General features: G+C 47.0%; 3 protein-coding genes across 13 annotated transcripts in view; 1 reads left to right on the top strand and 2 right to left on the bottom strand.

Moving 5' to 3' along the window:
- The window catches only part of ubald2 (UBA-like domain containing 2), a 9619-nt gene extending 2898 nt beyond the window's left edge, over window positions 1-6721 (top strand). Inside the window, exons 2-3 of the mRNA XM_010736421.3 lie at window positions 1858-1914; window positions 4238-6721. Coding sequence (XP_010734723.3) covers window positions 1858-1914; window positions 4238-4588 — 408 coding nt within the window. The 3' untranslated portion in view covers window positions 4589-6721. The remainder of the gene's footprint in view (window positions 1-1857; window positions 1915-4237) is intronic.
- Window positions 6722-8281: 1560 nt separating this feature from the next.
- On the bottom strand, window positions 8282-17653 carry LOC104923356 (glutamine-rich protein 2). Of its 11 annotated transcripts, none has more exons than XM_027285324.1 (21): window positions 16677-17627; window positions 14162-14275; window positions 14015-14101; window positions 13755-13832; window positions 13542-13655; window positions 13008-13260; window positions 12701-12783; window positions 12482-12582; window positions 12257-12353; window positions 11702-11974; window positions 11253-11375; window positions 11046-11114; window positions 10778-10942; window positions 10579-10697; window positions 10241-10306; window positions 10059-10160; window positions 9702-9890; window positions 9344-9494; window positions 8937-9048; window positions 8659-8766; window positions 8282-8505 (listed from the first exon to the last, which is right to left on the bottom strand). In XM_027285324.1, the coding sequence occupies exons 1-21, from the start codon at window positions 16995-16997 to the stop codon at window positions 8375-8377; spliced, it is 2856 nt and encodes a 951-aa protein (XP_027141125.1). In that variant the 5' UTR covers window positions 16998-17627; the 3' UTR covers window positions 8282-8374. The 11 variants fall into 11 exon arrangements, with proteins under 11 accessions (XP_027141125.1, XP_027141126.1, XP_027141130.1 ...); XM_027285325.1 differs by having other exon boundaries at window positions 14192-14275; XM_027285329.1 differs by having other exon boundaries at window positions 14015-14041; window positions 16677-17626.
- Window positions 17654-18444: 791 nt separating this feature from the next.
- On the bottom strand, window positions 18445-26080 carry mfsd11 (major facilitator superfamily domain containing 11). Its single transcript, XM_010736426.3, has 14 exons — window positions 25755-26080; window positions 25291-25445; window positions 25143-25198; window positions 24706-24813; window positions 24549-24628; window positions 24372-24468; window positions 24225-24283; window positions 23944-24103; window positions 22819-22862; window positions 22665-22730; window positions 22455-22580; window positions 22167-22341; window positions 20874-21009; window positions 18445-20760 (listed from the first exon to the last, which is right to left on the bottom strand). The coding sequence occupies exons 2-14, from the start codon at window positions 25384-25386 to the stop codon at window positions 20599-20601; spliced, it is 1365 nt and encodes a 454-aa protein (XP_010734728.2). The 5' UTR covers window positions 25387-25445; window positions 25755-26080; the 3' UTR covers window positions 18445-20598.
- Between the last annotated feature and the right edge of the window lie 151 nt (window positions 26081-26231).

Raw genomic sequence — 26231 nt, 5'->3', positions numbered from 1 at the left:
ACGACGTGTTGATTTGATTCATGTGACGTCTTCCTGTTTGTGTCGGCGTTTGAAGATGACAGCAGAGCCTGCACACACACACACACACACACACACACACACACACACACACACAGAGTTAAAGTCACATGTTTTTAAATGTGTTCATGTGGTCTGAAGCTCGTCAGGTGACGTCTGTTTATCTGAAGGTGACAGACACAAACACAGTTCACTCTTTGTTCTCCGTGCTGCTGATCTGAAGCTAACGTAGCAGCTGCAGGTCACGTTAACGAAACTCTGAGGAAATGAAACGGCGCTCTCCAGTAAAGGAAGCTCTGCTGAACAGGAAGTGTGTACTGACTGGCTCAGTGAAGCCGGTCCTGCACACAAAGACTCGCTGGCTCTGCACACAAAAGCAGCAGAACACTGTGACGCTTTGAGATGTGTGTCACGTTGTACGCAGACATTCCTGCACCGCCGCTGCTGTTGTCAAACAACCAGGCTGCGGGGGTGGGGATGGGATGGGGGTGGAGCAGGGGGGAGGAGGGGGTGGAGCAGGGGTGAGGAGGGGGTGGAGCAGGGGGGAGGAGGGGGTGGAGCAGGGGTGAGGAGGGGGTGGAAACCACTGCATTCATTGAAGTGTTGGCAAGAAGGAGGCCTCGAGTGAAATGGAGGCTCACACTCCGGCTCACACTTTGTTTGTTAGGAATGTTCCTCTCATTGGATCAGGACAGGAAGTTTATTTTAAAGACGTGAAATGTTTTCATGTACGTTAATGTTATCAGCTGGTTAGAGGAGTCTCAACAACAGGAAGTGTTGTGACATAGAGATCATAACATTCATGGTGCCCAGAGGATGAACGGACCTTTCCTGTCCATGTTTCCTGCAGCTCTCTGCAGCATGTCGGCATGCAGACTGCTTCACACTGTGTTCACCTGTGCTGATGTCACGAACACGTTAGCAGCATTTTATTGTTGGTTAGGAGGAAACAGACGTGGAGCTCCAGCTCCAGCTTCCTTCTGTCTGGAGCTTTGTCTTGTTGTTCTCGGGACGTGGCCGTCAGAGGCTGATTGTCCTTAAAGAAGTGAAGCGGTGCCTGAGGGGACGGCTGAGACTTCCTGTGGACAAACAGGACTCTCATGTTGAATCCACACGAGCTGCTTTGTGCCTGAACGATGACATCACCCTGAGCGTTTCCCATCATCCCCGTGAATCAGAGGAATGTTTCCTCCTCCCCCGACGTGTTGGGGCTGGCTCCGTTATCAGCCTGTTGTTTCTGCCTCAGAGCTCATGAAGTGTGTTTGTGTTCGCGGCGGCCTTGGCTGCGAGCGTTACAAGAAGCCAACTCATTTCCTTGTTTGTGCAGGGAGCAGCCACTGAGCTGCTGTTTACATTTTTACAGCGTCTGTTTGCTCCACCCAGCCGGCTTCTCCACCTCCAGCAGGAGACAAAGAGAGCTGCCATGATCGTTGGCTTTATTAATGACTTCAGGTCATTTATTCATCGTTTGTCAAATGTTAGGAAATAGTTTGAATCTTTGAAAAATCTTGAGTTAAACTTTGGTTTGAAGTTTCAGTGAGATGATAATAAACTGGAGTCGATGATGACAGTCAAACCTGTGGAGTCAGCTGTGTTCAGCGTGTCGGTCTCTGCGGTCTACAAACTGTTTCAGATCTCAGGGTGGAGATAATGCTTTTAGCCCTGAGCTCATGTGACCGCTTGTGTTAACTGACCCGCGGGCTGATGGTGACGGGGGGATGGGTCTGTTCTTCTTCTGTGGTCGGGGGGAGGAGAAGAAGACAAACGTCTGACTTCAAGTTTTTTTTTTTGGTTCCAATCAAAATAAATCATAACACAATGTCCTCTCTGTCTCTGCAGACGGCCTTAAGCTCCTTCTTCCAGGAGGCCAACATCCCCAGCCACCACCACCAGATGGTAAGTCCATTCACAACAAAAACACACTCTAGGCTTCAGGGCATGTGAGGCTGAGCGTCGTACTGGACGTGGGATGGACCCGCTGACCTGCTGGACTAAGTTTCAGACACACAGCAGTGTGACTGAGGACAGAACAGGGATCAGAACACGGACAGACTAAATGTCACTTTAAAGTGCTACCAGCTGCAGACGTGTCGAGCTTCTAAACACTGTTTTTGTTGAATGTCCTGAATTCCCACGGCCTCTGAACTACCCACAGTGCACGTGGTTTCATTTGAACTCAACAAGTGAGACTGATGCAGTCAGAGTTCGTACAGAGTGTGGAGCCGTTCAGGTTTGAATCACAGTTTGGAGTAAAGTCTGCCAGCTGTGGACGAGAACACAGAAGAGTCTGTGAGCTGTGTTTGTTAAAGGTTTCCTCAGTGTTAAGTGAGAACCTTTAATGTTGCTCCTCTGTGGAGGAAGCTGTCGTCTTCACGTTTCACTTGGACCGACCCGGTGGGAGCGGGCTGCTCGGCCTCCGATCGCGGTCACAGTCACAGTCTCTCTGGTCGGCGTGTTCAATCTTTAATTGCAGCTCTGTAACGATGATGAGCGTGTTCACCTCACACACTGATGACTGGCTGTTCATCGTGTGTCGCACCCTCGGCTCACGCAATCCTGCATCTCAACAGTCCAGCCCCGCTGCATTCTGGGATGGATTTTTGGTCCTGATCATGCATGAGCGGCGTGCCAACATCTGCAGCCGAGTTTTGTTTTCATTTTTCCTCCTCCTCCTCCTCCTCCTCCTCCTGTCGGTGTACGTGCCTCCTCTGGCTCGGGGAGGAGCGTGCTGGAGCTCGACAGAGTGAGGAAGTCGGCGTCGGTCCGGGTTTGTTATTATTTTGGGTGCAGTGCGCTGACATCATCATCCCACCCGAGGCCGAGCTGTGTGGAAGAGTTTGTTCAAAACCAGTTCAGGGCGCGTCACCTGCTGGGAGGTGATGCATGAGGGTCACGAGCAGGAAGACTACTGTGTGTGTGTGTGTGTGTGTGTGTGTGTGTTATTGTTTGTAACACTCAGAGATCCAGCCTGAACACCGGCGCTCCCCGAGGAGCCGAGCAGCAGAAACAACATCTATGTTTGTTTTTATGAAGCTGACGAATAATTCATCCAAATAAACTTTATCGACACGAAAGTTTCAGGAGACAGTTCAGATTCACACTGTGTCCAGTTTATTAGGCACAGCGAGCTGAACTGAATGCAGCCCTCCACGTCTGACTGCACAGCGTGACTCTGAGCAGTTTGAGAAGTGAAGTCACTTTAAACTAAACCTGAAGAAGCAAAATGAAATGTGACCGACACACACTCTGAAAACACTGAGACAAGAAGAAGGAAACAGCTGTGTGTGTGTGTGTGTGTGTGTGTGTGTGTGTGTGTGCGTGTGTGTGTGTGTGTGTGTGTGTGTGTGTGTGTGTGTGTGTGACTGAATTATAGTTGTTTTGTTCTGAACAGACACATCCCACACACACACACACACACACACTCGTGTGTTTGTGTGTGCGCACATGCCTGAGTGTGTTTTTTTTCTAAATATATATCGGCCCTCTGCTGCACAGCTGAGACACCCTCCTCTATTTGTGGCTGCTACCTGATCTGTGTGTGTGTGTGTGTGTGTGTGTGTGTGTGTGTGTGTGTGTGTGTGTGTGTGTGTGTGTGTGTGTGTGTGTGTGTCACTCGGCTCACATGTCTGCGCTCAGATCAGCTCTGTGAGTTCGCGAATCAAACGTCCACATGGTGTTTAACATGTGATAGTTATTGTAATATTTAGTAATAATAATATTAATGAGACTTTAAACTTGATTTTTGTGACAGTTCATCGGTGTAATTAAGTAAAATGTCGTGGAACAGTTTGAAACATCTGATCAGATCATCAGCGACTGATTGGACAAATATTTCACACCAAGTGTTGACGTGTGACGTTTAGTACTCGACCCAGCAGACGTGTTTGGACTCGGCGTGTCCTGGAACGTGATCCGGTCCTTTGCAGAGTTTCTCAGCATGTGGACGAGAGACGACGTTCATCCTGTCAGAGTGTTTGGGCAGACTTGAACTCGTGACCTCCGTCCTGCAGACTGAAGGATTGTTCTGTCTTTACAAACAGTTGATGGATGTGGAGTTCTGGTCCAGACGTGAAGCTTCTGCCTCACATGTTTTAAATCATCAGCTTCAACACGGCGGCTTTACTGAAGCATGAATCCGTCAGCTGTCATATCTCAGTATTTTTGGTTTCTTTGCTGCTCTGTCACCTCGTGTTAACGCTCCTCCTCTTGTGCTCCACAGATGTGTACTCCCAGAAACACTCCTGCCACGCCGCCCAACTTCCCGGACGCCATCACCATGTTCTCCAAACTTCGGGCGTCAGATTGCAGCTCCAGTGCCGGCGGCAACGCCTCCCAGGTGTCCATGGCGTGCTCCCCGCCGGCCCCCTCCTCAGGCTTCAGCTCCTTCTGGGCCTCCTCTCCGCCGAGTCACCAGCCCGCCTGGCTGCCACCGTCATCGCCCACCGGCCACCACATGCACCACCACCACTACCACCACCACATGCAACAGACTCCCATGTGGCCCCCCGTGTCTCAGCCCAGCGGCTCCCAGCAGACGCCCGTCGTAACGGCGCTCCATGGCCAGAGATGAGGCTGAGCGGCGGGCTGTGGGGGGCGGGGCGGGGGGCTTGGCGGCCAAATGAATCTGATCTGGGAGGGGGAGGGTGGGGGTGTCTGAGGGAGGGGGGTGGATGTGTGGGACGAGAGGACGTGGACAAAGACAAAGACACTGCTGTTTCCTCTCTTTGACTTTCTAAACTGAAGACGAGCACGTCGTCTTCATCACGAGTCATCAAGCCGAGGAAGAACCTGCAGGTCGCCAACGACATCATCAGACGTTTGGCGGGAAAATGCAGAAACTCTTTTTTTGTTTTTTTGTTTTTCATCATCAATGCAAAGAAACCCGACAGACGCTCGCCGAGGAGCCGAGTCATGTGACCTGTCCGAGTGCTTTGTTTGTTTTTTAGAGATAACGTGACTGGAAGTCGTCGCAATAACCAGCAGATAAACACAAGGGTGGAGAAGGTCGTGGATGGAGAACGTGTACAGAGCAGAGAGGATCACGTCTGAGCGACGTAACCATAAAGTGGCGTTTTTAATTTACAGCCATAAACTCGGCGAAGTGCCGACACTGAACTCACATCCTGATGATGTCACTTCCTGCCGCGCTGAAACTGAAATATTCTGCCCGCTGCTCGCTGACGTCATCACGTCGCTCCGTCGGCTCAGTTTGAATAAATCAACATTATTTTATATTTTTATACAAACCTTGTGTTCACGACACTTTCTGGCTTCCTGCAGATAAAACGACCGCCGTCACTCAGGAAACGGGTTCAGCATCTTCGCGCCGCAGCAGACAGAATATTTCATTTATCCAGAAAAAGCTTCAGAGCGGCAGGAAGTGTTGAACAGAATCTGTCGATCAGAGGCGACGACCGATCGATTCATCGATGATCAAAATATTGGACAGCTGATCGAGTAATCGGCTGATGAACTGTAAAGAAAATGTTGGTAAAGTTTGCAATAATCAGATGATTTGAGGACGAGCGGCCGCGTCGATCACGCCGTCTTGTTTTGAGTTTAGTGGCGCCGCGTTGTGGCGTGGGTTTCCTGCATGACTATGAGGCAGTTTGTAAATAAAACCTCAGCCAAAAGTTTCCACTTCCTCCTCCGATGACACAAAAGACGCACATAATTCTGATTTTAAGAATATTTTGGACGCGGATGGCGTCTACCTCCGCCATGTCTGTCTGTCTGTCTGTCTGTCTGTCTGTCTGTCTGCGGGGGGGTTAGAGGCCAACTCAGTGATTTTCCACACAACCTTTCAGACGCTCAACCACTCCTACCTCTGTCTGTCTGAATGGGAGAGGCCGCTCGTGCTCTGAATGTATCAGACAGGATCAAACAAGTCCAAACAGCAGCAGCTCGAGGACGGACGGACGCCTCAGCAGATCTGAGCTCAGTCCAGAGTCCTGAATGATTGTTCAGATCCACAAAAACCTCGATGAGACTTTTTTTTTTTTTTTTCTATCAGCTGTCCTCGTCTCACGTCCGTCGCACAGAAATCACCTGCAGGTAGAAATCAGAGTCACGTTCACGTGTTTGTGAAAGAGAGACAATCAGCTGTTTCCTGTTTGTTTGTTCAGTTTCGGGGAGGTCGGCTCAGTGAATAAAATACAAACTCTTATTTTAAGAATGAAACTGAGTGGACGATGTTTGTGCTGTCTGCAGACGTGTTTGACGTTTAGTTTCTCGTGTTCTCGAGCTGTTCACCTGTTCACCGTCTGCAGACTTCTCAAACACAGCGAGGTCCTTTTTAATCAGGCGGGTGGACGAGTCGAGGTGAAGCATGTTGAATGTGTGAAACGTGCTGACCTCGGTGACGGGCTGTGTGGTCGCTGAACGAGCTGCAGGTTCGGGAGGTTTTCGGGGTCTTTGTACGAGCTTCCTTCGGAGTGGCTCTCCACGCCGCGGTGGGCAGTGATCATGGGGTTCTGACCCGTGTCCTTAATGTAGGCAGTCACATGATTTACAGGCTGGGGCTTACCTCCCATTCAACATTTCTTTTGCTCTTACCAAGTGGATGACGGTCTTTTGTTTCTCAGACTCACTCTGTTCTAATCCATGGCTCTTTTTATAGAGATTTCTCTCAAGTACTTTTGTGTTCATTTCCTCTGTTGAAATTTGTATTTATATGTTTAATAAAACAAGGTATGATCTGCTGCTTGGTGCCCGTTCATCTGTCTGCTGACGCCGTTTCATCACTTTTGTTTTGGTTTTACAAAAAGCTGAAGGCGTGTCGAGAAAGCCCGACGCCGCTGTGGTTCCCAGACTTTGACTTCTCTTCTGTGAGACTGAAGTTTGAGGAAGGATGTGGTCGGAGTGTCAAACAGTTTCTGATAAATGTTCGAGTACGCTCTGTCTAACAACACGAGGAGAAAGTCGACATGAGCTGCCGTTAAAACGGTTTCAAAGACCAACTATGAATCATTGAGCTTCACAGCAACGTCATGTAGAAATCAGTGTAATCCCACCGTGGTAACTATGTCCAGCTGTACTCGAGTATTTGTTCTGAATACTGCCTAGTCCAGCAGCAGTCAGCCCAGCTCGGCGTCTGTCTTTCAGCCTTTTATTTCACCAAGCTCTCACCAACCACTAAAAGTCAGTCCCACATTTACTCTTGTCCGGCGGCTTCTTGCTCGCTCACTCTCTCCTTTTCTCTTCTTAGCTTCCTCCGTCAGCGTCCTCTTCGCTCTCTTCTCCTCTGCCATCATGTCCATAGAAGCTGCTGAGCCTGGTTACCTCCTCTTCTTCTTCCTGGTCGTCCATAACGCCTGTTGGTACAAACACTCAGTTCGTCAGCTTGGCGGTGAGCTCAGAGCGACGGGTACCCGTCGCTCTGAGCTCACCGCCAAGCTGACGAACTGAGCTAACAGCAGCTACAGCTGTCAGCAGTTTACTTCACTGTCCATCATAAACTCTGTAAATCACAGACGTACGAATGACAGAGACACCGTTCACCTGATCACAGGTCAGAGTGGGTCAACAGGTGTTTAATGACAAGCTTGAACTTTTTTTTTAACATTTCTGCCCTGGAGGTTTTGATCTGTTCGTCAGCATCAAACTCCTCGTGTGCTTTATTTCACCAAAACACTGAGTATGAGAGAAAAGCCCAGGAAGTGACTCAGTTCAGGGCGAGTTCAGCTTCCTCCCTCAGATTTCATCTTTACTCAGCGTGGAGTCCTTCCTGCTCAGCCTCAGGTTTCTGTGAACAGGGTGTAACTTCTGATGAAACAGGATGCGTATACATCATGTCATCACAAAATATTATACACGTGTTTGATTTGACTGACAGGAGCAGGGTTGGATAGTAATGGATTACATGTGATTTGGATTTACTTAATGAGAAAACAAACTATCATCAGATTACAGTTGAAGAATGTGTAACTAGATTATAGTTACATTGTCAAAGATTACTTGATTACATTTTTAGTTTGACTTTGTCTTTAAAATCTGGAATAATAACTTATTTTCATGATGTCTGTGAATTTCATTGTCATTGATTTTGAAGTCAACTTTACAATGAGATGACTTTATTAGTTCACCTGTTCAGTGACTGACCCTGTGTGTAGATGACATGATGCATCACTGTGTAGTTTGATTACTCAAAAACAGGAGCAGCACATGTGGATTCATCCACCGCTGAAAATAGTTCCCAACAAAGGTGCTGAAGTGTCTTTAAGATGTTCATTGCATATTAAAAAACGTCTCTGTAGACAGGAAGTGATGAAATACACTCAGCTTTATTCATTCTGATAATAAAACAACAATAAAACTAAAAAGTGTCGGATCACAGAGCCGGCCTGTGTGTCGCCCCCTACAGGTGGACCGGCTCGCTGGGCAGAGCCTCCATGTTGCTCTCTGCTGCGGCTGACGCCTGAGTGAAGGAGCTGTGAGACGTGCAGCCCAGAGTGGACACGGGCCAGTCCCGACCCGAGAGGCTGGAGGCTGAGGAGGAGGAGGAGGAGGAAGAGGTGAGATGTACAGGTGAGATGTACAGGTGAGATGTACAGGTGAAGCATGATGGAGGAACCTTTCATACATCTCATATTTCAACGATAGAAATCATCTTATCTTTGAACAGCTTCACCTGCGACTCACCTGAGCGGCTGCTCTTGGCACTGTGGGCGTGATGTAGCGGAGCCTCTGGAGACACAGAGGGTTTGTGGGACATGGAGTTCTTGGCTTTGTCTTTGGGTTTGCACATACCTGCATCCATCAGAGCACAGGAGGAGTGACGGGGTTAACCACGAGCACCGTCACCTCAGAACATGTCAGACACATTAAAGACACTGAAGACATAAATGATGCTGGACAGCAGCTGCAGGTTGGACACACACACACACACACACACACACACACACACACACAGAAGTTACCGTCTTTGGTGGAGATGGTAGGAAGTTTAGTTTCTGTGCTTCTTGTAGCAGAGGCGTTCAGGCGACCTTTGTAAATATGACCATCCAGTCCCACGATATCGACCTCCTCCGACTAACACACACACACACACACACACACAGAGGGAGAGTTGGTCAGTAACATCTGACAGTCTGTTCACTGAAAACCCTCAGATCATTAACTTCAGTGAACAGAGCAGCAGTACTGCATTCATCATCTTATTTAAAGTATTTTCATGTAGTTACTTAAGTAACTTAAAGCTCCTGTCAGTGTTTGTAATGGATTACAGCTGCAGGCAGAGGTGTAGGTCATGACAGAGGTCAGGCATTATTTTATTTCTGCCTCTGATGATCAGATCTTTACATTAATATGCTGAGGGGTGGAGTACCTGAGTCAGACTGTCCGCCTCCGTCTGGGCGTGGTGCTTCCCTGACTGCAGACCGCTGCGTCTCTGGCTGACGGAGGTGACCGTGTGACTCCCCCCGCAGCTCCGCGACACGGACAGGTGACTGTAGTCCGTCAGCTCGGAGACTCGCTCGCTGCTCGTGAGACAGAGACATGAGACAGGAGGACAGCTATGACAGGAGGAGGATCACTGTGGACTCATAATTAACCTCTCATTCATTTTCCTTATTTGCTTCAACTCATGATTCAAAGTGTGATCTTGACTGCAGCTGGTTCAGACTGATCAGCTGATCTTAAACTGTCCTGCCTGACCCTCTAACAGAGACCTGGCCCTGACTCACTGCAGGATTCCTGGCTGGTTCTGGATCACTTCGGTTCTGTTGCTGGTGTTGTCCCGGGCCCTGTCATAGTATCGCCTCTGCACACACTCTATCTGCTTGCAGGTCACATTGTGGCTCTCCTGGAGCTGCTCCCCTCTCCTGCCACAGTGAGCTACCTCAAAGTTGGAGCGGTTGGTTCCTGGTTTCCAGCTGGGACGACAAGACCGGTCAGACACTGAGAAGCTAACAGGTGAGTGTGTGCACCTGTATGACGTCACACTCCTGTCTGTCTGCACTGAGTCAATGACTTAAAGACTCCTGCGCCCCCTGCTGGTGGACAGAGGTCGCAGCAGGTGGACTGCAGGTAAGTGGGCTCACCTCCTGCAGTGCTGTCGAAACTGCTCCAGAGCGTAAACTGTGAACGGCCTGATGGACTTGTGTGCGGGGAACGCAGGAGAGGAAGGCAGCTTCACCAGATGCCTTCATCAAAGAGACAGACAGCAGACTCTTTAACTCTGGACACTCAGTGTGTGAATGTCATAATCTGTCAGGAAACTCACGGTCCAGGTGTGTACTTGACGACAGGTCGGTCACAGGAGAGGCAGTGAAATCTGTCCACCAGCTGTCTGAAGAGACAAAGAAACGTCACAGATGATGTCACAGATGATGTCACAGATGATGTCACAGATGATGTCACAGAGCCGGACGTGTGACTGATGACTTCAATAATATTAGTGTGTGCAACAGGTTTACACGTCAGTCACATCACTTCGTCTAAAGTTTGTTTTTGTCTTTGTGCTGTTTGTTTTATTATTAATGACTTCAAAACCAGCTGCTTGGATTCCCTGTGTATGACTGTGCTCATGTGATGGTTAGTGAGCGTGATGTCAGCGCGTACTTTCTCAAACCAGCAGCGTCGTCGTGCTCCGGCGCTCCCTGAGCCTGCAGCTTCTCGTGGATATTCTTCCAGCGACCTTCCAGCTGCTTCTTCACGGAGTCTAACTCCATCCTGTTCAGCTGCAGCGAGGTCAGAGGTCAAATGTGACGTCACAGGTCAGAGGGTCACAGGGATGTCACCTCTGTTTGAACACACTCACCTTACACTCCATCTCTGTGGAGAGCTTGTCGATGACTTTGTGCCAGTCCTGCTCCTGGCCCGTCACCTTGCTCAGCAGCTCGTGGAACATGGCGTTGAGCTGCTCGGTCACCGAGTCGAACTGCAAACGGCTCACTTTGCTGTCCAGAGCAGATTTATCTGCTTTCTACAGCGTGCAGAGAAAACAGAGAGAGCAAATCCAAACATCATGACGCAGCCAGTAACCAGGAAGACGATGTGCATCTGGCACAGAGCTGCCTGACACTCACGATTTCACTCTCAACCATCTGCTTGTCGGCCTTCTTCTCCTCCAGCTCCTCCGTCGTCTTGTACAGCTCCTGAAGTCCAGCATTGATATTCAGAGTGAACTTTATCTGTGTCAGTACTAACAAGGATCGATGTCTAAAACATGAAAACACACCGAGTGTGTGTGTGTGTGTGTGTGTGTGTGTGTGTGTGTGTGTGTGTGTTTTCACCTCGATGTGTGTCTGTTTCCGTCTGTTGTCCTCGTGCAGACACTTTGTGTTTTCATTCAGCTTTTCACACTCGGCTTGGAGCTGCAGGATCGCCTTCTGCACGTCGTTCACCAGCTCCACGTTCTGAGGCGTGCACACACACACACACACACACACACACACACACACACCAAAGCATCCATAAATAAAAACATGTCCAAATCTAACGTGTGATTTTGACCCACACCTGTCGAGGTGTGACTCATCCTGTGACCTTCTCAGGTTACAGGTGTGATCACCGCTCGGCCTTATCAGCAGTATCACGCGTTGTTGTCACCAGTTAAACTCTAAAGAGGATTTTGGCGTCCTCCTGAACTCCTCACTTCACACCTGTCCTAAACCATGTGACCCTAATTAAAGTTCTCGTGCCTCTCGTTAACTAACAGTGTCCCTGCTCTGCGTCAGCTTGCCTCTGCGTCCTTCAGCTCTCCTGCTCTGCCTCTGGCCTGCTGTTGGAGGAGGCTGTTCACCGTGTCCTGCAGCTGCTCGTAGTGTTTGAACACTCGGTTCAGCTTCCGGCCAATGTTCGCCGTGCAGGTGGTGAAAGCCGACCGCGCCTTACTCTGACCGCTCACGCCCTGGCTGCCGCTCTCATCCTGTCCGGCCTCGTCCTGGAGGCAGCCGAACAGCTGAGAGGTCAAAGACAGCATCATCTCCTCCAGCATGCCCTGCAGCTCGTCCAGCTGAGGTCAGAGGGCAAAGAACAGAGATTATTGCAGAGCTCTGTGAGGCTGAGCTGCGTTCCTACTCAAACTAATATTTAAACATCATGAGCAGACTCTGTAGCTGCTTCATCGTCTGCGTTCACCAGCTGCTCTCTAACTGTGTCTGTAAAACTATACTGAGATGCTTTAATGTATCACATATACACACAGTGTATAAACACACACACACACACTGCTGTTCCTTCAGATAAGAATAGTCGGCCTTCACATGAATGACCTGACACCGTCCACCTGTCTGACCTGATCTTGAAGGTGTCGGTCTCTCATCCTCGCGTCTGTTAAAGCCTGTTTAACCTTCAGCTTCTTCACGTCCTCGTCCAGCTTCTGCACAGATTTCCTGGACACGACGAACATGAAACCAACTGATCTAAGCTGAATGTAACACCGACATACAGGAAACAAGTGTGGAGAGAAAGCCTGTATCTGAACTGAGACATCATGTGACCTCTCCCTGCGTCTCTTTACCTGACGCTGGACATTTGCTGCCTGAGCTCATGAAAGGCTTTGCTGTCTGTGTCTGCAGCCTCGGCCTCTGAGCTGCTCTCTGTGTCCTGACTCAGAAACATCTTTGGACAGACACACATCGTATCATCAGAAGCAGAGACAGCGTGACGCTCTGAGGACTTTGTCTCTATGCTGATGTTCATGTAATAACCTCTGCATCATGTTTCTGCTCTCACCAACCTTTTCCTGGTCACTCATCAGGCCGTCCATTAAATCTCTCTGCTGGCTCAGTTCATCCAGGTGGTCCAGCACGTCCTGTGAACCTGAACCATCAGAGGAGACTGATTATTATGTAATGTAGAAAATGTTCAAGATTCTTTTCATAACTGATTATTCTGCTGATCATTTTCTTGATGATACATTTTGACATTTGACGTAAAATGTTGATAAAGTCACGATGACTCGAACATATTGAGTTTACTGTCACAGAGAAAAACAATGAATCATATTCATCATATTAAAGCACAATCAGAAGATTTAAAGTTACCCTTGTTAGTGACGAGCTCTTCCTCCAGCGCCGCCACACGACCTTCCAGCTCGTTGAACCTTTCCTTCAGCGTGTCGATGTTCCTCAGGGCCTCCGTCGTCTCCGGGTGGCCTCTGATCTGCTGCAGTGACCCTGACGGGGCTGGAGGAGCCTCTGTGGCGGGCTCGGTGTCCGTCACTTCCTGCAGACTCGAAATCTGCCCAGAAATCGATGCAGAACTCGGAGCAGCCGGCCTGCTGCTGTCCTTGAGAGGCTGTGGGGAGGAGAGCGTGCCTGCTGAGTTTACAAGATCCTATAACAGAGTGAGACACGTTCAAAGACACTGAGACCATCCACAGAGTTATTTTAGGGTTCTGTGTAAATCAGCTTCAAGGTCACAAGGTCACCTGACCTGCATGTGTTTGGACTCTTTGTCTGAGCAAACACAGGAGGGGTATCACACCTACACCAGGGCTGAGGTCTAGACCTCCAGCAGAGCCAACAGTCCTGCAGGAGGAGCTGGACCACCACGTGTCTGTTCTGTTTGGATCTCACCTTGTGAAGGTTTTCGTCCTCACTGAGCTGAGCTGACTGCACAGCGTCCCGGGTCACGTAATGACTCAGCACCTCGGGACGGGGATACTTCTGAAACGAGTCCTTCAGAGACCTCTGTCACGACGAGACACAGAGACACAGAGGAGACCAAACTGTCATCAGAGTCTGTAGAAGAGACGGAGGACGGGGCTGATACATTAAGTCCACACTCACCACAGCTTCCTCCACGGCGTCCACACGGTGGCAGCACTTCTCCACAGCAGTGACGGTCTCTGCATGAGCGTCAAACACCTGAACACAGAAGAAGAAACACAGACTCCTCAGTCACTGACCTCTGACCCCAAACCAGCAGAGACCAGCTGATCATGAAGTCCTGCAGACCCCTCTGATGGGCGGAGGTTTGAATTACAAACACATGAACTAAGGCAGTTCTGTCATGAGGCCGCTCATTCATTTCTTTTCTGTCGTCTCACCTGCTGCTGGTGGCGGAGCTCCTGCACCTCCTGCTGCTGGTGGCGGAGCTCCTCCACCTCCTGCTGCTGGTGGCGGAGCTCCTCCACCTCCCGCTGCTGGTGGCGGAGCATCTCCACCTCCCGCTGCTGGTGGCGGAGTGTCTCCACCTCCCGCTGCTGGTGGCGGAGCTCCTGCACCTCCCGCTGCTGGTGGCGGAGCTCCTCCACCTCCTCCTTCAGGGAGTCTTTTTGGTGCTGCAGCTCCTCAATGAGCTTCATGGCCTAAGACAAACAGAAACAGAAACAGTGACATAAAGTCTGAAGGACTTCTTTTCTTCGATCTGTCTGATGGACGCGATTCGAGAAACGTTGATGTCCATCTGACCTCTGACCTCTGACCTCTGACCCCAGTGAAAGCCACAGAGGTTTGAGATGAAACAAATCAGCTGTTACACTGACAACCCTCCTTCAACAGCAGATCTGTTTCCTGAGAGAGACTGAGAGGATTGTTAACAGAGCAAACACTGAGTGTGTGTGTGTGTGTGTGTGTGTGTGTGTGTGTGTGTGTGTGTGTGTGTGTGTGTGTGTGTGTGTGTGTGTGAAACAAAGGAAATTCCTGAGCTGTGTGTGAGGTTGTGTTTAACTAGTGTCGAATGTGTCCTGACATGAAATGATGCATGTCGCCCTCACAGAGCTGAATGACTAACAGCTCGTTAATGAGAGCAGCCATGCTCGTCCACTGACGACCTCTTAATGACTCACACTGTGATTGGCTCTGCTTCTCTGTCAGGTCATGAACTTTCATCATCATCGTCATGGTCACCAGCTCATCATAAATAAACAGAATGTATATATTAAAATCCATAACACTCGCTGTGTGAGGCTGTTATTATTTATATCTTATAAAGATGTGGAGGAACTTTAAATAACTCGACTCATGATTCTCCGTTAATGGATTATGATTTTAAACAATCAACGGCCAAAATATTTTTTTTAATTCATTCAACATTTATCAACTACTCAGTTTACTGTCACACAGCATGCTGAGCGATGGCGTCTGCTTACAGAATCCTTTACAAAGCTCCAGGATCAGATCCAGGATCAGATCCAGGATCAGATCCAGGATCAGATCCAGGATCAGATCCAGGACTTTCAGCCATTTAAATAAAAACGACCTCCTGTGCTGGTCCTGACTCAGTGACAGGAAGAGAAGCAGGCTTAACCTTGGTTACTCTTTAAGCTGCTGCCTCGTTGCTGACAGTTGCTCATTAACTGGAGTTGACTGTTGCTGCACTTTGTGCAACAAACGTCACTGAGCTGTTCTCAGATCAGGCACCACGAGGAGACGGGGGTCCACAGACAAACAGACGTTTTCTGAACTGTTCCTCTGTCAGGGGAACAGATGGACCGTGGCACGCCTCCGGACATGTGGCATGTACTGTAGTTCTGTTTCAGACGGGCATCAGAGGGAGGACTGTGGAGGACGGGGCACGCCGGGTCACCTCAGCGTAGTTAAGTCAGCGGATACGCCAGCTGACCCGGATGGTGCCCACAGAGGACATGAATGATTCAGAGGAGCTTCTGAAAGACGCAGCATCACCTGCACCTGCCCGATGTCCTGCTATTCATCCCCTGACAACCAGAGTCATCTCTGCAGGGGACTAATTACCCCCTATCACAGAGGGGGGAGGGAGAGCTGATGGAAAGTCTGGATGATCTGCATCTTTATCTCATTCTGTTCTTTCTGCTCTTCATCCCACCTCGTCTCTTCTACATGAAGCTCACAGTTTGTGTAACGCTGCCTCGCCTCCTTCCACTCGAGGCTCGGACGTGGCCTGACAGAAACCTGAACAGGGCACGCAGAGGTCATTTGAGATGTCAGGGTGGCGCCCATCTCCCATTGTCCTCTGCTCTGTCATCAACGGCTTAATACCACGCTGAAATGTTCAGCGCAGCCCGCCAAGGACGGAAGACAAGAAGGAGAGGCTGCTGCTCCGACGGAGACCATGTGATCAGTCACAAAGCAACACACACACACAGAAAAGCTGCTGAGTTAAAAACATGAAGGCGTGACGTCACAGCGGGTGTTTGCATCATCTGTGACATCACTGTGACATCACAGCAACACACCTGAACAGGTGTGTGTTCAGGACGGTCAGAGCTGCAGCCAAAAGATTCAGAAGTCCTTTAACTCCAACACTTTGAGCTTTTCTGTCTCATTACATGATCATATTTATCATTGAATATCTGTGTTATGGACTGTTGGTCCAACAAAATGAGACAAAGTGACCTATTTATTTATTTATTTATTTATTTATTTATTAATTAATTAATTAATTTATTTATCTATTTATCTATCAGTGTCTGAATGTTTAAATTTAAAGTTTGTATCAAAACATTTGTCTCAGTCTTTATGACTTTACTGTTGCTTTAAATGACAGTAACTCATATTTTCATCATATTTTAGAAGCCAGTAAAATATTATTAATAATTAGTAAAGAGGAACTAACGCTGTCAGGTAATGTAGTGAAGTATAAAGTAGTTAAGTAAATGTACTCAGTTACATTTCTTCACTGTGTATAACTGATGATTAAATGTTAAAGTGTTTACAGACTCATAGTAAAGTTGTTTGTTCTGTATATTACAGAGTATGAACAGTGACAGGTTGGACAGGTGCTCTCACCTTGGACACGTCGTCCTCGCAGGTCTGGATCCGGGTCCGGAGCCTCGCCTGGCCGTCCGCTGAGGAGGCTCCGTGCTCCTGCGGCTCGTCGCCCGGTTGTTGCCCTGCCTGCCCCGCGGTGTCTCGCTGGATGTCTCCCAGCAGAGCCTCGGGGGACCCGGCGGCAGTGTCCCCCCTCCAGCGGGTCTTCACGTCCCGGAGGTCCAGGTGTCTGAGCACGGCGTAGAGGAGCGCGTGCAGGGCGCCGAAGTTGACGGCCCCCCGGTGCGGGGTCCCGATGGACAGGTTGAGCAGCTCGTACAGGCTGATGTCCTCCGACATGGTGTCCGTCCGTTAAAGTTCGGTTAACGTCCAGCTGATCAAACTTCAGAGCTGACGTCACATTTCAGAGAGTCCCGCGTGACTAACGTGACTAATAACGAAACGTTTCAAAAGTAAAACTTCAAAGCAGCTCAGGGAGCGCGTGCAGCATCTCACCGGTAACCGTAATCACGGAGGCTGGTCCAGAATGTGGAAACGTTCAAGACAAAACAGCAACAGCTGTTCACCGGAAGCACGGCGAGCTGCCCTTCAAAATAAAGCTCTCATCAAACATTCTGGACACACACCGGAAGTGTCGTCGCACCGAGAGCAAATAAACAAATAAAACAAAATGCTCCTCGACATAACTGTGACGTCATGTGTCCGCGTGCTGTCACACCTTCACGTTGTTGTTCGGTTTCAATCCGGTGACCGGATGTAGTATCCCCCGGTTGGCTGTAGCTTGACGTCATCTCGGGTCCCACGTTGGAATCCGGTCGCAGCGTTGCCGGTTGCTAGGCAACAAGCGGCGACCAAGCTGCGTTCACGGAACCGGGAATCGTGTCGGTTTACCGGACAGAAAAAAAGCGGCTCCCGCCAACAGAAGCGTTCAAACGTTTGTTCATAACCCGCCTGGTTTATTAGAAATAAATAACATGTCGGTTTGTTTTGAGAATGACGTAACTGCACGCGCTCGAGCACAATCAACAACTACCAACACGCGCCTGAAGATGCTACGTCACATATTACTGCAGAAAAACAAACAAACAAACAAACAAACAAACAAACAAACAAACAGCTGATATTTGTTCACACTGTATCTGCCAATGTACAAAAATACAAAATAAAACAATGTATTCAAAATATTTTACAAATTCACATTTGTTTATATTTGTTCTGTATCCAGATAATTTGAAGTTTAAAAAACATCAACGAATATTTGTGGATTGTGTGTTTAAGGTGGATGTCTTCAACTCTCCCTTTACAGAAAATTACATTTACAATAAAACACCAGCAGCATCGTTTCCAGCAGATCTGGGACCCTTTATTAGCTTCATGTGATGGGAGTGCCTGGGGACATGTACACAGTAGAGTGCTTTACAGTTCTTATTATCACAGAAATATGTTTGTTTTAATATTATTCATTTTTTCTTATATACGAGGAACTCGCTAACCTGATTCCCAACAAAGAATCGTTGACATGTTCGTTCAAGTCGTGATTGTATTTCTTTGTATTTCTTTGTTATACTGTGAAACAATGAAAAGAATGTTGGCAAAAAAAGAATGGTTAACAAAATATTTTAATACTATCAGAACTAAAAAACACTGAAATGTTATTTTTGTTCTCAGAGTTGTTTTCTTTAATACATTTTATTTTATTGTCCAGTCTAATTTCAAATGAACGTAATGTAACCACCTCTTTCAGATTACACATAGCTTACAGTTTTTGGTTCATTCAGCACACGACTAATGTTCAAAATAATGTTTTATTGATAATACAAACAAGCAAGCAAAGGCATGGGTGTCATTCTTAATAACTACATTCAAGTATAAAATCATCGTCATAGTGTACATGCATTTCCCTTCACATCCTTGACACTGATTGCATCTGTTGCTGTCGCAACATGAAACAAAACTTGAGCAAACCCAACCCCAAATGTTTCATTTAGCAATAAATTAATTAGAATAATGTCCTTCATGACAGAAATTTGACACTTGACACAAAATGAAAAACCAGCATAGAGAGTTTTGTTGCCCGTTCCCACTTAAACATTATATAAGGCCGTCACACGTTCACACTGTGTTGGTATGACATCAGCTTCAAATCATTTCACATGCAACAATGACTGAGTCTTTGATCCCGCTAGCAGCTCTGTCAGGCTCATCGTAAAGGATCCACAGTGTGTTTAAAGCTGAGGTCCACACTTTGTTTCAGAGTTAATGTAAAAACCAGGTCTCTGCTAACTTATATGTAGAGGGTTCATCATGCTGCGAGCATGAATCACATGTTTGTTGTTTGAAACAGAGGTCAGCATTTAAAAAAGGGGCAAAGCGTGTGTGTCCTTGAATGTGTCGAGTGTATTTCCTTCCTCATAAAACATTTGATATTGGAAATATTTGGAATTGTTCACATCAGTGTTGGCATATTGCTCACACACATACAGCGTTACAAAGAATATGGACGCCCTCTTTTAAAAACATTTCTCTCCAGCACTAAAAGTGGTCAAAAAAATCTACAGAGCACATTTAACAGGAAACAAACTGGTTGCATTATGGGAATTGTAGGAGCTAAGGAATACAACACACGTGACTCCCCCACAGCTTCAGTCACTGGTGGAGTTATTACAGTACATCCTGTGAGGAACCCGAATGTCTGAACACAGTTTGTCCAGTCGCTGACGAGATATTTCACACTCGTCTACAGAGCCGTGCTGCTAGCGCAGAAAAAAACCTGTCTGTTGTTACTGAGGTGAAGATGTGAAGTGAATTCCTCTGCATTACACGTCACTGTCCAAGGGAAGAGAAAAACCAAACAGCCTTTATTAATTGCATTTGACCTAAACGCTGTCACCCTCTTGTGATTATGAAATGCTTCCTGGAATGCAGAGTCACGGGTCGTCCTGACGAACTGAATCTTATTACAACTAAAGCAGTTATTCAGCTCTGCGTGTCTGATGCAGGAATAAAAGACAAACAGCATGGCAGGGTGAGACTGAGCTCAGTCTCTTGGTAACATTTCCCTTTTAACTGCTTTGATTCACTTGGCAGGTGAACCCCTCGTCTTGCAGGATATCGGTCTTAAAAGTTAATTGTAATGTTGTGACTACCTTGTGACTGAACGGCTTCATGTGGTGTGAATCACAGTCTCTGACAGTGCAGAACAATATTATAACAGACATGTGAGTTTGTGAAGACGTAGTGGAAACACTTAAAGAATGAGGTTGTCTTCAAATCGCATGAAAAGACCAAAAGCAGCAACGTGTTTCTGATCCTGCCTGGAACTCTCAGCCCCATGGTTTGTACTCTTTAAAACACCTCACACATATACAGTTTGATTTTTTAAGTTCCCTAAACTGTCTCCACACTGCAGCGTTTAATCAAACACAGATTGAAGATGCTGTTTTTGGTCTTTTCATGAAAATTTGTTGACAAGATGAAAAACATAGAATATCAGCATGATATGATCCTTTAAACCAGTGACAAAATAAAACAGGATGTTTGTGTAATAAAGTCAGCATCATTGACCAGGATCTCTTCTTACAGGCACTAACAGAGGGACCCTTCATTCTTTATTATCGCCCAGCCTGGAATCAAAAGTGTTTTCATTTGATTAAAGGATATCTACCCATCATGCCTCAGTGACGTCTTTTCTTAATTCTTTCAGATTATGATATAATAAGACTGAGGCCGTGAACAAACCAAGCTGAGGCACGTCACCTCTTTTTGGTTTAGTACAGATAAATGTTGAGATTAAAGTTTGGTTCCTGTAGCCGCTGTCAGGCTTCGTACAGATCGGATCTGTAAAAAGCAAAACATACCACAGTGGCAGGCTGGGATATGTTCTTCTTCATGACCTGGTGATTTGTCCAGCTGTGCCCTCCTCATCCTCAGCCGACACACGTCAGATGCTGTCGTAGTCCGATTCTTGTCTGTTGGACTCGGCCAGCCACTCGGCCATGAAGAAGGTCACGGAGCCCAGAAAACCCATCACGACCAGGATGAGCAGCTGCCAGTGCAGCAGCAGGTAGTTACTGTAGAAGAAGGCCAGAGCGGCCATGATGGACTGAGAGAAAACACAACAAGGTCAGGATCAACACCCTGATCCTAAACATCTAATAATCTACACTCTGCACATTTTCTGTTCCCTGTTTGAACTTGCTTCATGTTGAAACTCACCTGGATGAACTTGAAGGCAGCGAAGGCCGGAGCGCTGTTGTCACGGAACATGAAGCCGATGATGCTGAGGAGCTGAGTGTTGAAGCAGCTGTCGCCCAAACCGAGCAAGAAGCTGCAGAGCAACGCCACGCCGACGCTGAGCCACAAAAACACAAAACGTCACAGTTCAAAAGACCAAATCAAGTCTGATCAAGACAGCCTGGAAAACCAGACTGAGGTGATCAAATCAGGAACAAAGATACAAGAAGACAAAACAGAACACATCAAAACAAAGAAGATAAAACTGCACTGAGCTCGGACTTTGTTCAGAGGAGCTGCAGGACTTTAATCATGTGAGGTCAGTTCAGTGTGAGTAATGTGAATAATCTTTGAATGATGAGTGCTGTAAATGAATGTAAGAGATGAAACTCAAGCAAGAAAATATAATAATAATAATAATAATAATAATAATAATAATAATAATAATAATAATAATCAGAATCATTGTGTTGTTTTGTACCAGAGGTGTCATGATACTGGTGTTTAGGTTATCCGTGATATTTAAAACATTAAATATCGAGTAAATAATCCAGCACCTCTTAAATCATTTCCATTTCTTTCCACTCTACATGTGTGGTTCCCACTTTGTAACCATTCTTTTTATGTATTCATGCGTACAGACTCACACACTCATATTTTGAGCACAATTCATTTTCCAAAAAAGAGACAAAACACAACTGTGTCTGACAAAATGTTTGACATAAACTTTAAACTGCTTCGTGTTCACAGTGCAGCAGTAGAGGAACAGTTCTCCAAACCAAACACTAAGTTTGACATGTTTGGATCACAAACCTGCCGGTAATCAATCACAATATTCACATTTTGCATTTCACCTGTGTAACAGTGTAACGAGTGACTGATGTTCAGACCTTCACTGGAAAGTAAAGAACAGAAAACAAATGGTGTACATTATGAACCGTACACTGTCGTTCTTCCTCACCACATTTTATTTTAATTTTTTGGAGCTTCTCCATTCCCTTTGTGCAGTGCATTGTGGGACAACAGTGAACAGAAGCACATTCAAAAGTAAAGTGTTTTTCCAGACTGACCTGGACTGGACCGGATCGGACTGGACCACATTTACACAAGCCAGACTTCCTTTATGAAACCTGGTTCTGGTTCCAGACCTCTGAACCTCCAGTTTGTTCAATAACCTTCAGCCTGAATAAACATGTTGCCTTATGAGACACCCCTCAGGTGTGAACAGATCCTCTCTGTCTCCTCTCTGTCTGAACCTCGCTGTGATCTTTGTACCTGGGGCTGATGTAGGCCTGCAGATCCGTTCCCGCTTCCGGGGCTATGGGAGCGTCGCTGGCGATGTTGAGGAAAATCAGGTAGAAGGCGACAAAGTGAGTGATGAGTCCCAGCAGCACCACGGGGTTCCTCCCATACCGGTTGCACTTGTTCAGCATCCCAAACACGCCCCCTCCTGGCAAGACACAGCAAAGAAAACAAATCAGTCTCTGACTCAGGTGGTTTTCTTGTCATGTGACAGCCTGCATCATAAATAAGGTGAAGAGGCTCACAGCACAGAGGACTCACCTAAGATCTCTCCTATGCCGATGCAAATGCCAGAGATCCCGATCAAACTCTTTGCATCTTGACCAAACTGTGTCATGGCTCCGATACACGTCCCGTACACCCCACTGTAAAAAGTGAGCTCCAGGCCTGAGAGGGCAGACAGAGAATTCAGAGTCACGTACACTCACGTTAGTTTGGCTTCTGCCTGCCACAACACACCTGATCACCCACCTGAGTATCCGATGGACAAGCTCAGCAGCAGCATCTCTTTGGTGACAAATATTTTACATGCTTTGACTGTAAAAAAGAAGAAAGACGGATGTTAACACACGAGACAGTTCTGTTACACTGAAAGTTCGTGAAGTGGCCAATTTAATAAACGTACCAAAAGCGTCCAGAGCCTGTGAGCAGAGGCCTGAGCGAGGCGAGCTGCAAAGAAGAGGACGGAAACTGATGAAGACATTGTGACACTACGTGGAACTTTTTGTCTCAAGTCCCTCAACCTTTTCCAGGCTCATATTTTCTGCTCGGACATTTTCACCTTCCAGCTCGTCCCTAAACTGAACTCTGTTGCCGTGGCGACTGTATCACAGCAGTTTCAAAGAGAAATGTAGAAAACTCCACAAAGGATAGCATTTACAGTTAAAGGTCAGCTGTCTCGTCCGTTACTGTTCCACTGGAAAAAAAATATCATCCCTTCCTGGCGGGATGAACGAAGCTACCATCTGTCTTTTAAAAAAATATTTTCCCAGACATCTGCGGGACACTTTCCACAATCTATGGAGGCTCCTTTGTGGATGTCTTATATGTAAATGGTGTTATGTTATGCAGCACTGACGATGAGAATGTCCCAGAAAAGAGGCTCAAGCTGGGGCACGGTCAGACATCTTGGGCCCCCGAACTACAGCTCGACAGAAATGACACAATAAATATCTTTCATCAATAAAACAGCGTGCCTGCGGTGAATTACTATTTAGGAATCAGCTCTTACAGCTTCACTGATCTTTCCCCAAACGACAGGCAAGACAAATGACATGTGTCGATACATCGAACACTGAACCGGCAGAATAAACAGAGACACCTCAAGGACCTGAACGCATCACAGCTGCTAGCAGAGCTCAGATTATGATTACTGACTTTTACTAAATGGATATTTCGCCTGGAGACGGTTTCTTTATAACGTGATATCTCTGAGAACATACATGTACACAATGGAAGCAGTTGAGAGTTGTGACATTTGTCATGTCACTTCCTGCTTTTTCTCTCGACACGGCAAACGTGTTGATGCTGACGAGTTTTCTGTCTTCCTGCTGCTGTTTGACCCTTTATAAAAAGTTGATATAAAACCCTGAACATACATGAAAAACTATTTAAGGACAACTCATTGTTTTCTCCAGGACAGTTCGAAGAATTTAGACTTTTTCCAGGACTTTTCCATGACTGACTGAGTGACATACAGTAACAGAATTCCAGGTTTACCAGGACTCATGGGAATCCTGACAACACTCACCTGGTTGTGGAGAAGCTCTCCGTGGACTCGACCTGCAGACTTCCGTCTGACGCCTCAGATGAAACTGTTTCTGGGTCGGGTTTACGGATCAGAAAGAAGAGGAAGCAACCCACCAGACTGATCACGGTGAGAGAGATGAACACCGTCTGACGGTCCTTGTCTGAGACACGCAACATGAGTCATAAGCTTAAAATGAAACTTCATACGAGAAGTGGCCATGAGTCTCTGTGAATAGCGATAAAAACATACATGCACATGAGATTTTATGAAACACTTCCTACCTGTGATGTGAACGTGTCCATGCCAGGCACAGTAGATGTACAGATTTCCAAAGAATAAGCTGCAGAGAGGTGAAGGATGTGGATAAAGTGTACATTCAGATCTGAAGCTAACACATGAAAGCTCCATGAAACTTCAGAAATGTTCACCTGAACTGCAGCAGCGCCCAAAAAATGCCACTATTTCTTCCAATGGTGTCATCAGAGGAGTTAATGGCAAGCACATTTCCCTGAGCCGTCCACAGGACTGAAACACAAAGAGGAAATATAAACACGGAGAAGACGTGTTCCACATGTAGAACAGGTCATAAGATGACGTCTGTTTACCGGCCGCTCCTATTCCAACAAGCACAGACGCCGTGTAGAAGCTCCAAGTGTACGGGTAAATGAACATGGCGATGTAGCCGCTGTAGAGAACATGAGGAGACGTTAGAACTCGCATGAAAACAGCAGAGCAGGAGTTTGTTAGTCAGCGATGGCTCACCTGTACAAAAGCCCACTAAAAAACATGGACAGCTGAGGTCCAATGACAGTCACCACTGACGGGGCGATCAGGTTGGATGCAGAGAAAACTCCATAGATGATGGCCATGCTGCGAGTGACAGATGTCAGGAGAGTTAATGCACACAGTGATGCACTGTAAATAAACAATGCATTCTGGGAAGGTTTCAGAGATTTCTTAGGTGGAAAGATTAAAAAAAAAACAAAAAAAAAAACCCTGAGTGACCTGTGCAAACTGAAGTCAAAGCAAACTTTGTTCCTCAAAACAGTTTACCGAAGATTTAATTATCCTTCAAGGATTTCTGTGCAACAAACTCGATTATAGAAAGTGAAACCAGGTCTGTGCCGGGAATGTCTGAATCCACAGCCAAACATCTGCACAGATACACTGAGCCATCAGATCAGATGGAAGGAGTTCACCTCGTGTATCCGCTGCCGTGGAACTCCGTGCTGTTGAAGCTCTTTAAAACAGTTTGCTGTGGAGATGAAGAAAGAGTTTTGTTGAGGACTGATGGATCTGAAGTTACGTGTGATCAGTCTACAACGTGCACCAGTAAATCCAACTCACCTCTATGTTGCCGCATGTTTGAAACGCGGTGAACATGAACATGAAGCCGAAGCCTAGGATGACAATGTTTAACAGCCTTTTCCCCTCCGGACTCATTTTGCAGGATGTTTCCTCGAGGAAGTGATGACAGAAAGAAAACTAGTGGAGAGAAGAATCTGAAAATAGAAGAAGAGAAGTGGAACTCAGCCTGGGAACTCACTCACTCATTAAAGAAACTCCATTCATAAATCTGTTCATTTAAAAGAACACAAGTGCTACAAGCTTCCTGACAGCACACAACAATGACTCTGTCAGTAAAGAGTTCACCAGCTTGATATCAGCATAGAAAGACCTGAAACGACCTGGGTACTGAGGCGGATCATAAGAAGACACAATGTGTCTGAGTACAAAGTTTCATGAAGGACCATCATGGCTGAGCACAGACAGGCTGTCATTATGTTCGTGACATTAAAAACTAAACTTACCAACAGCAACTGTGTCTGCTCCTCCTGGACCTCCTCAGCCGTTCACCTCCTCCGTGTGCTCCCTAAACTAAACTAAACATGCCGGCTTCCCTCGGGTCAAACTCGGATCCTCGATGATCTGGATCACTTTCACGGCGCCGGTGAACAGGACGTGTCCGAGCCTCGGGTTGTCATGTGAGTCCGTCAGCTGACTGCAGGCTGTGACGCGCGGACTGTTTCAGCATCAGCTGATCTACAAACGCTCCGCGCGGAGCCGAGTCAGCGCGAGCGGCCCAGCTTAAACCCATCCAGCTGTTTGTGACGTCTGCGGACAAGTCATCCCACTTCCGGGTCTTTGTTGAGTTATAAACACACAAACACGCGTGTATGTGACTTAAAACCAAGTCTGTTGATTTGTTATCGAGTTTTTATGAATATTGAAGAGTTTAAAAACACAAAGAAGAATATTAAAGAGTTTAAAAACACAAAGAAGCTCTC

This window comes from Larimichthys crocea, chromosome XII (assembly GCF_000972845.2).
Source record: "Larimichthys crocea isolate SSNF chromosome XII, L_crocea_2.0, whole genome shotgun sequence".
In the NCBI taxonomy this organism is placed as follows: Eukaryota; Metazoa; Chordata; class Actinopteri; family Sciaenidae; genus Larimichthys; species Larimichthys crocea.
Note: the sequence above shows the minus strand (reverse complement) of the source record. Positions and strands in the feature narration are given on the sequence as shown.

Bases quoted from the DNA above. Each gene is read 5' to 3' on its own strand.
- mfsd11 (XM_010736426.3), bottom strand. From the start codon at position 25,386: ATGAGTCCGGAGGGGAAAAGGCTGTTAAACATTGTCATCCTAGGCTTC. The intron at 24,104-24,224 runs GTAGGAAGTGTT...TGCGTGTCTCAG, and splicing joins TGGACACGTTCACATCACAG to ACAAGGACCGTCAGACGGTG. The intron at 22,863-23,943 runs GTGAGTGTTGTC...TCTTCTTTGCAG, and splicing joins GAGAGCTTCTCCACAACCAG to CTCGCCTCGCTCAGGCCTCT.
- LOC104923356 (XM_027285324.1), bottom strand. From the start codon at position 16,997: ATGTCGGAGGACATCAGCCTGTACGAGCTGCTCAACCTGTCCATCGGG. The intron at 9,891-10,058 runs GTGAGCCCACTT...TTGTCGTCCCAG, and splicing joins TTTCGACAGCACTGCAGGAG to CTGGAAACCAGGAACCAACC. The intron at 9,495-9,701 runs GTGAGTCAGGGC...TCTCACGAGCAG, and splicing joins AACCAGCCAGGAATCCTGCA to CGAGCGAGTCTCCGAGCTGA.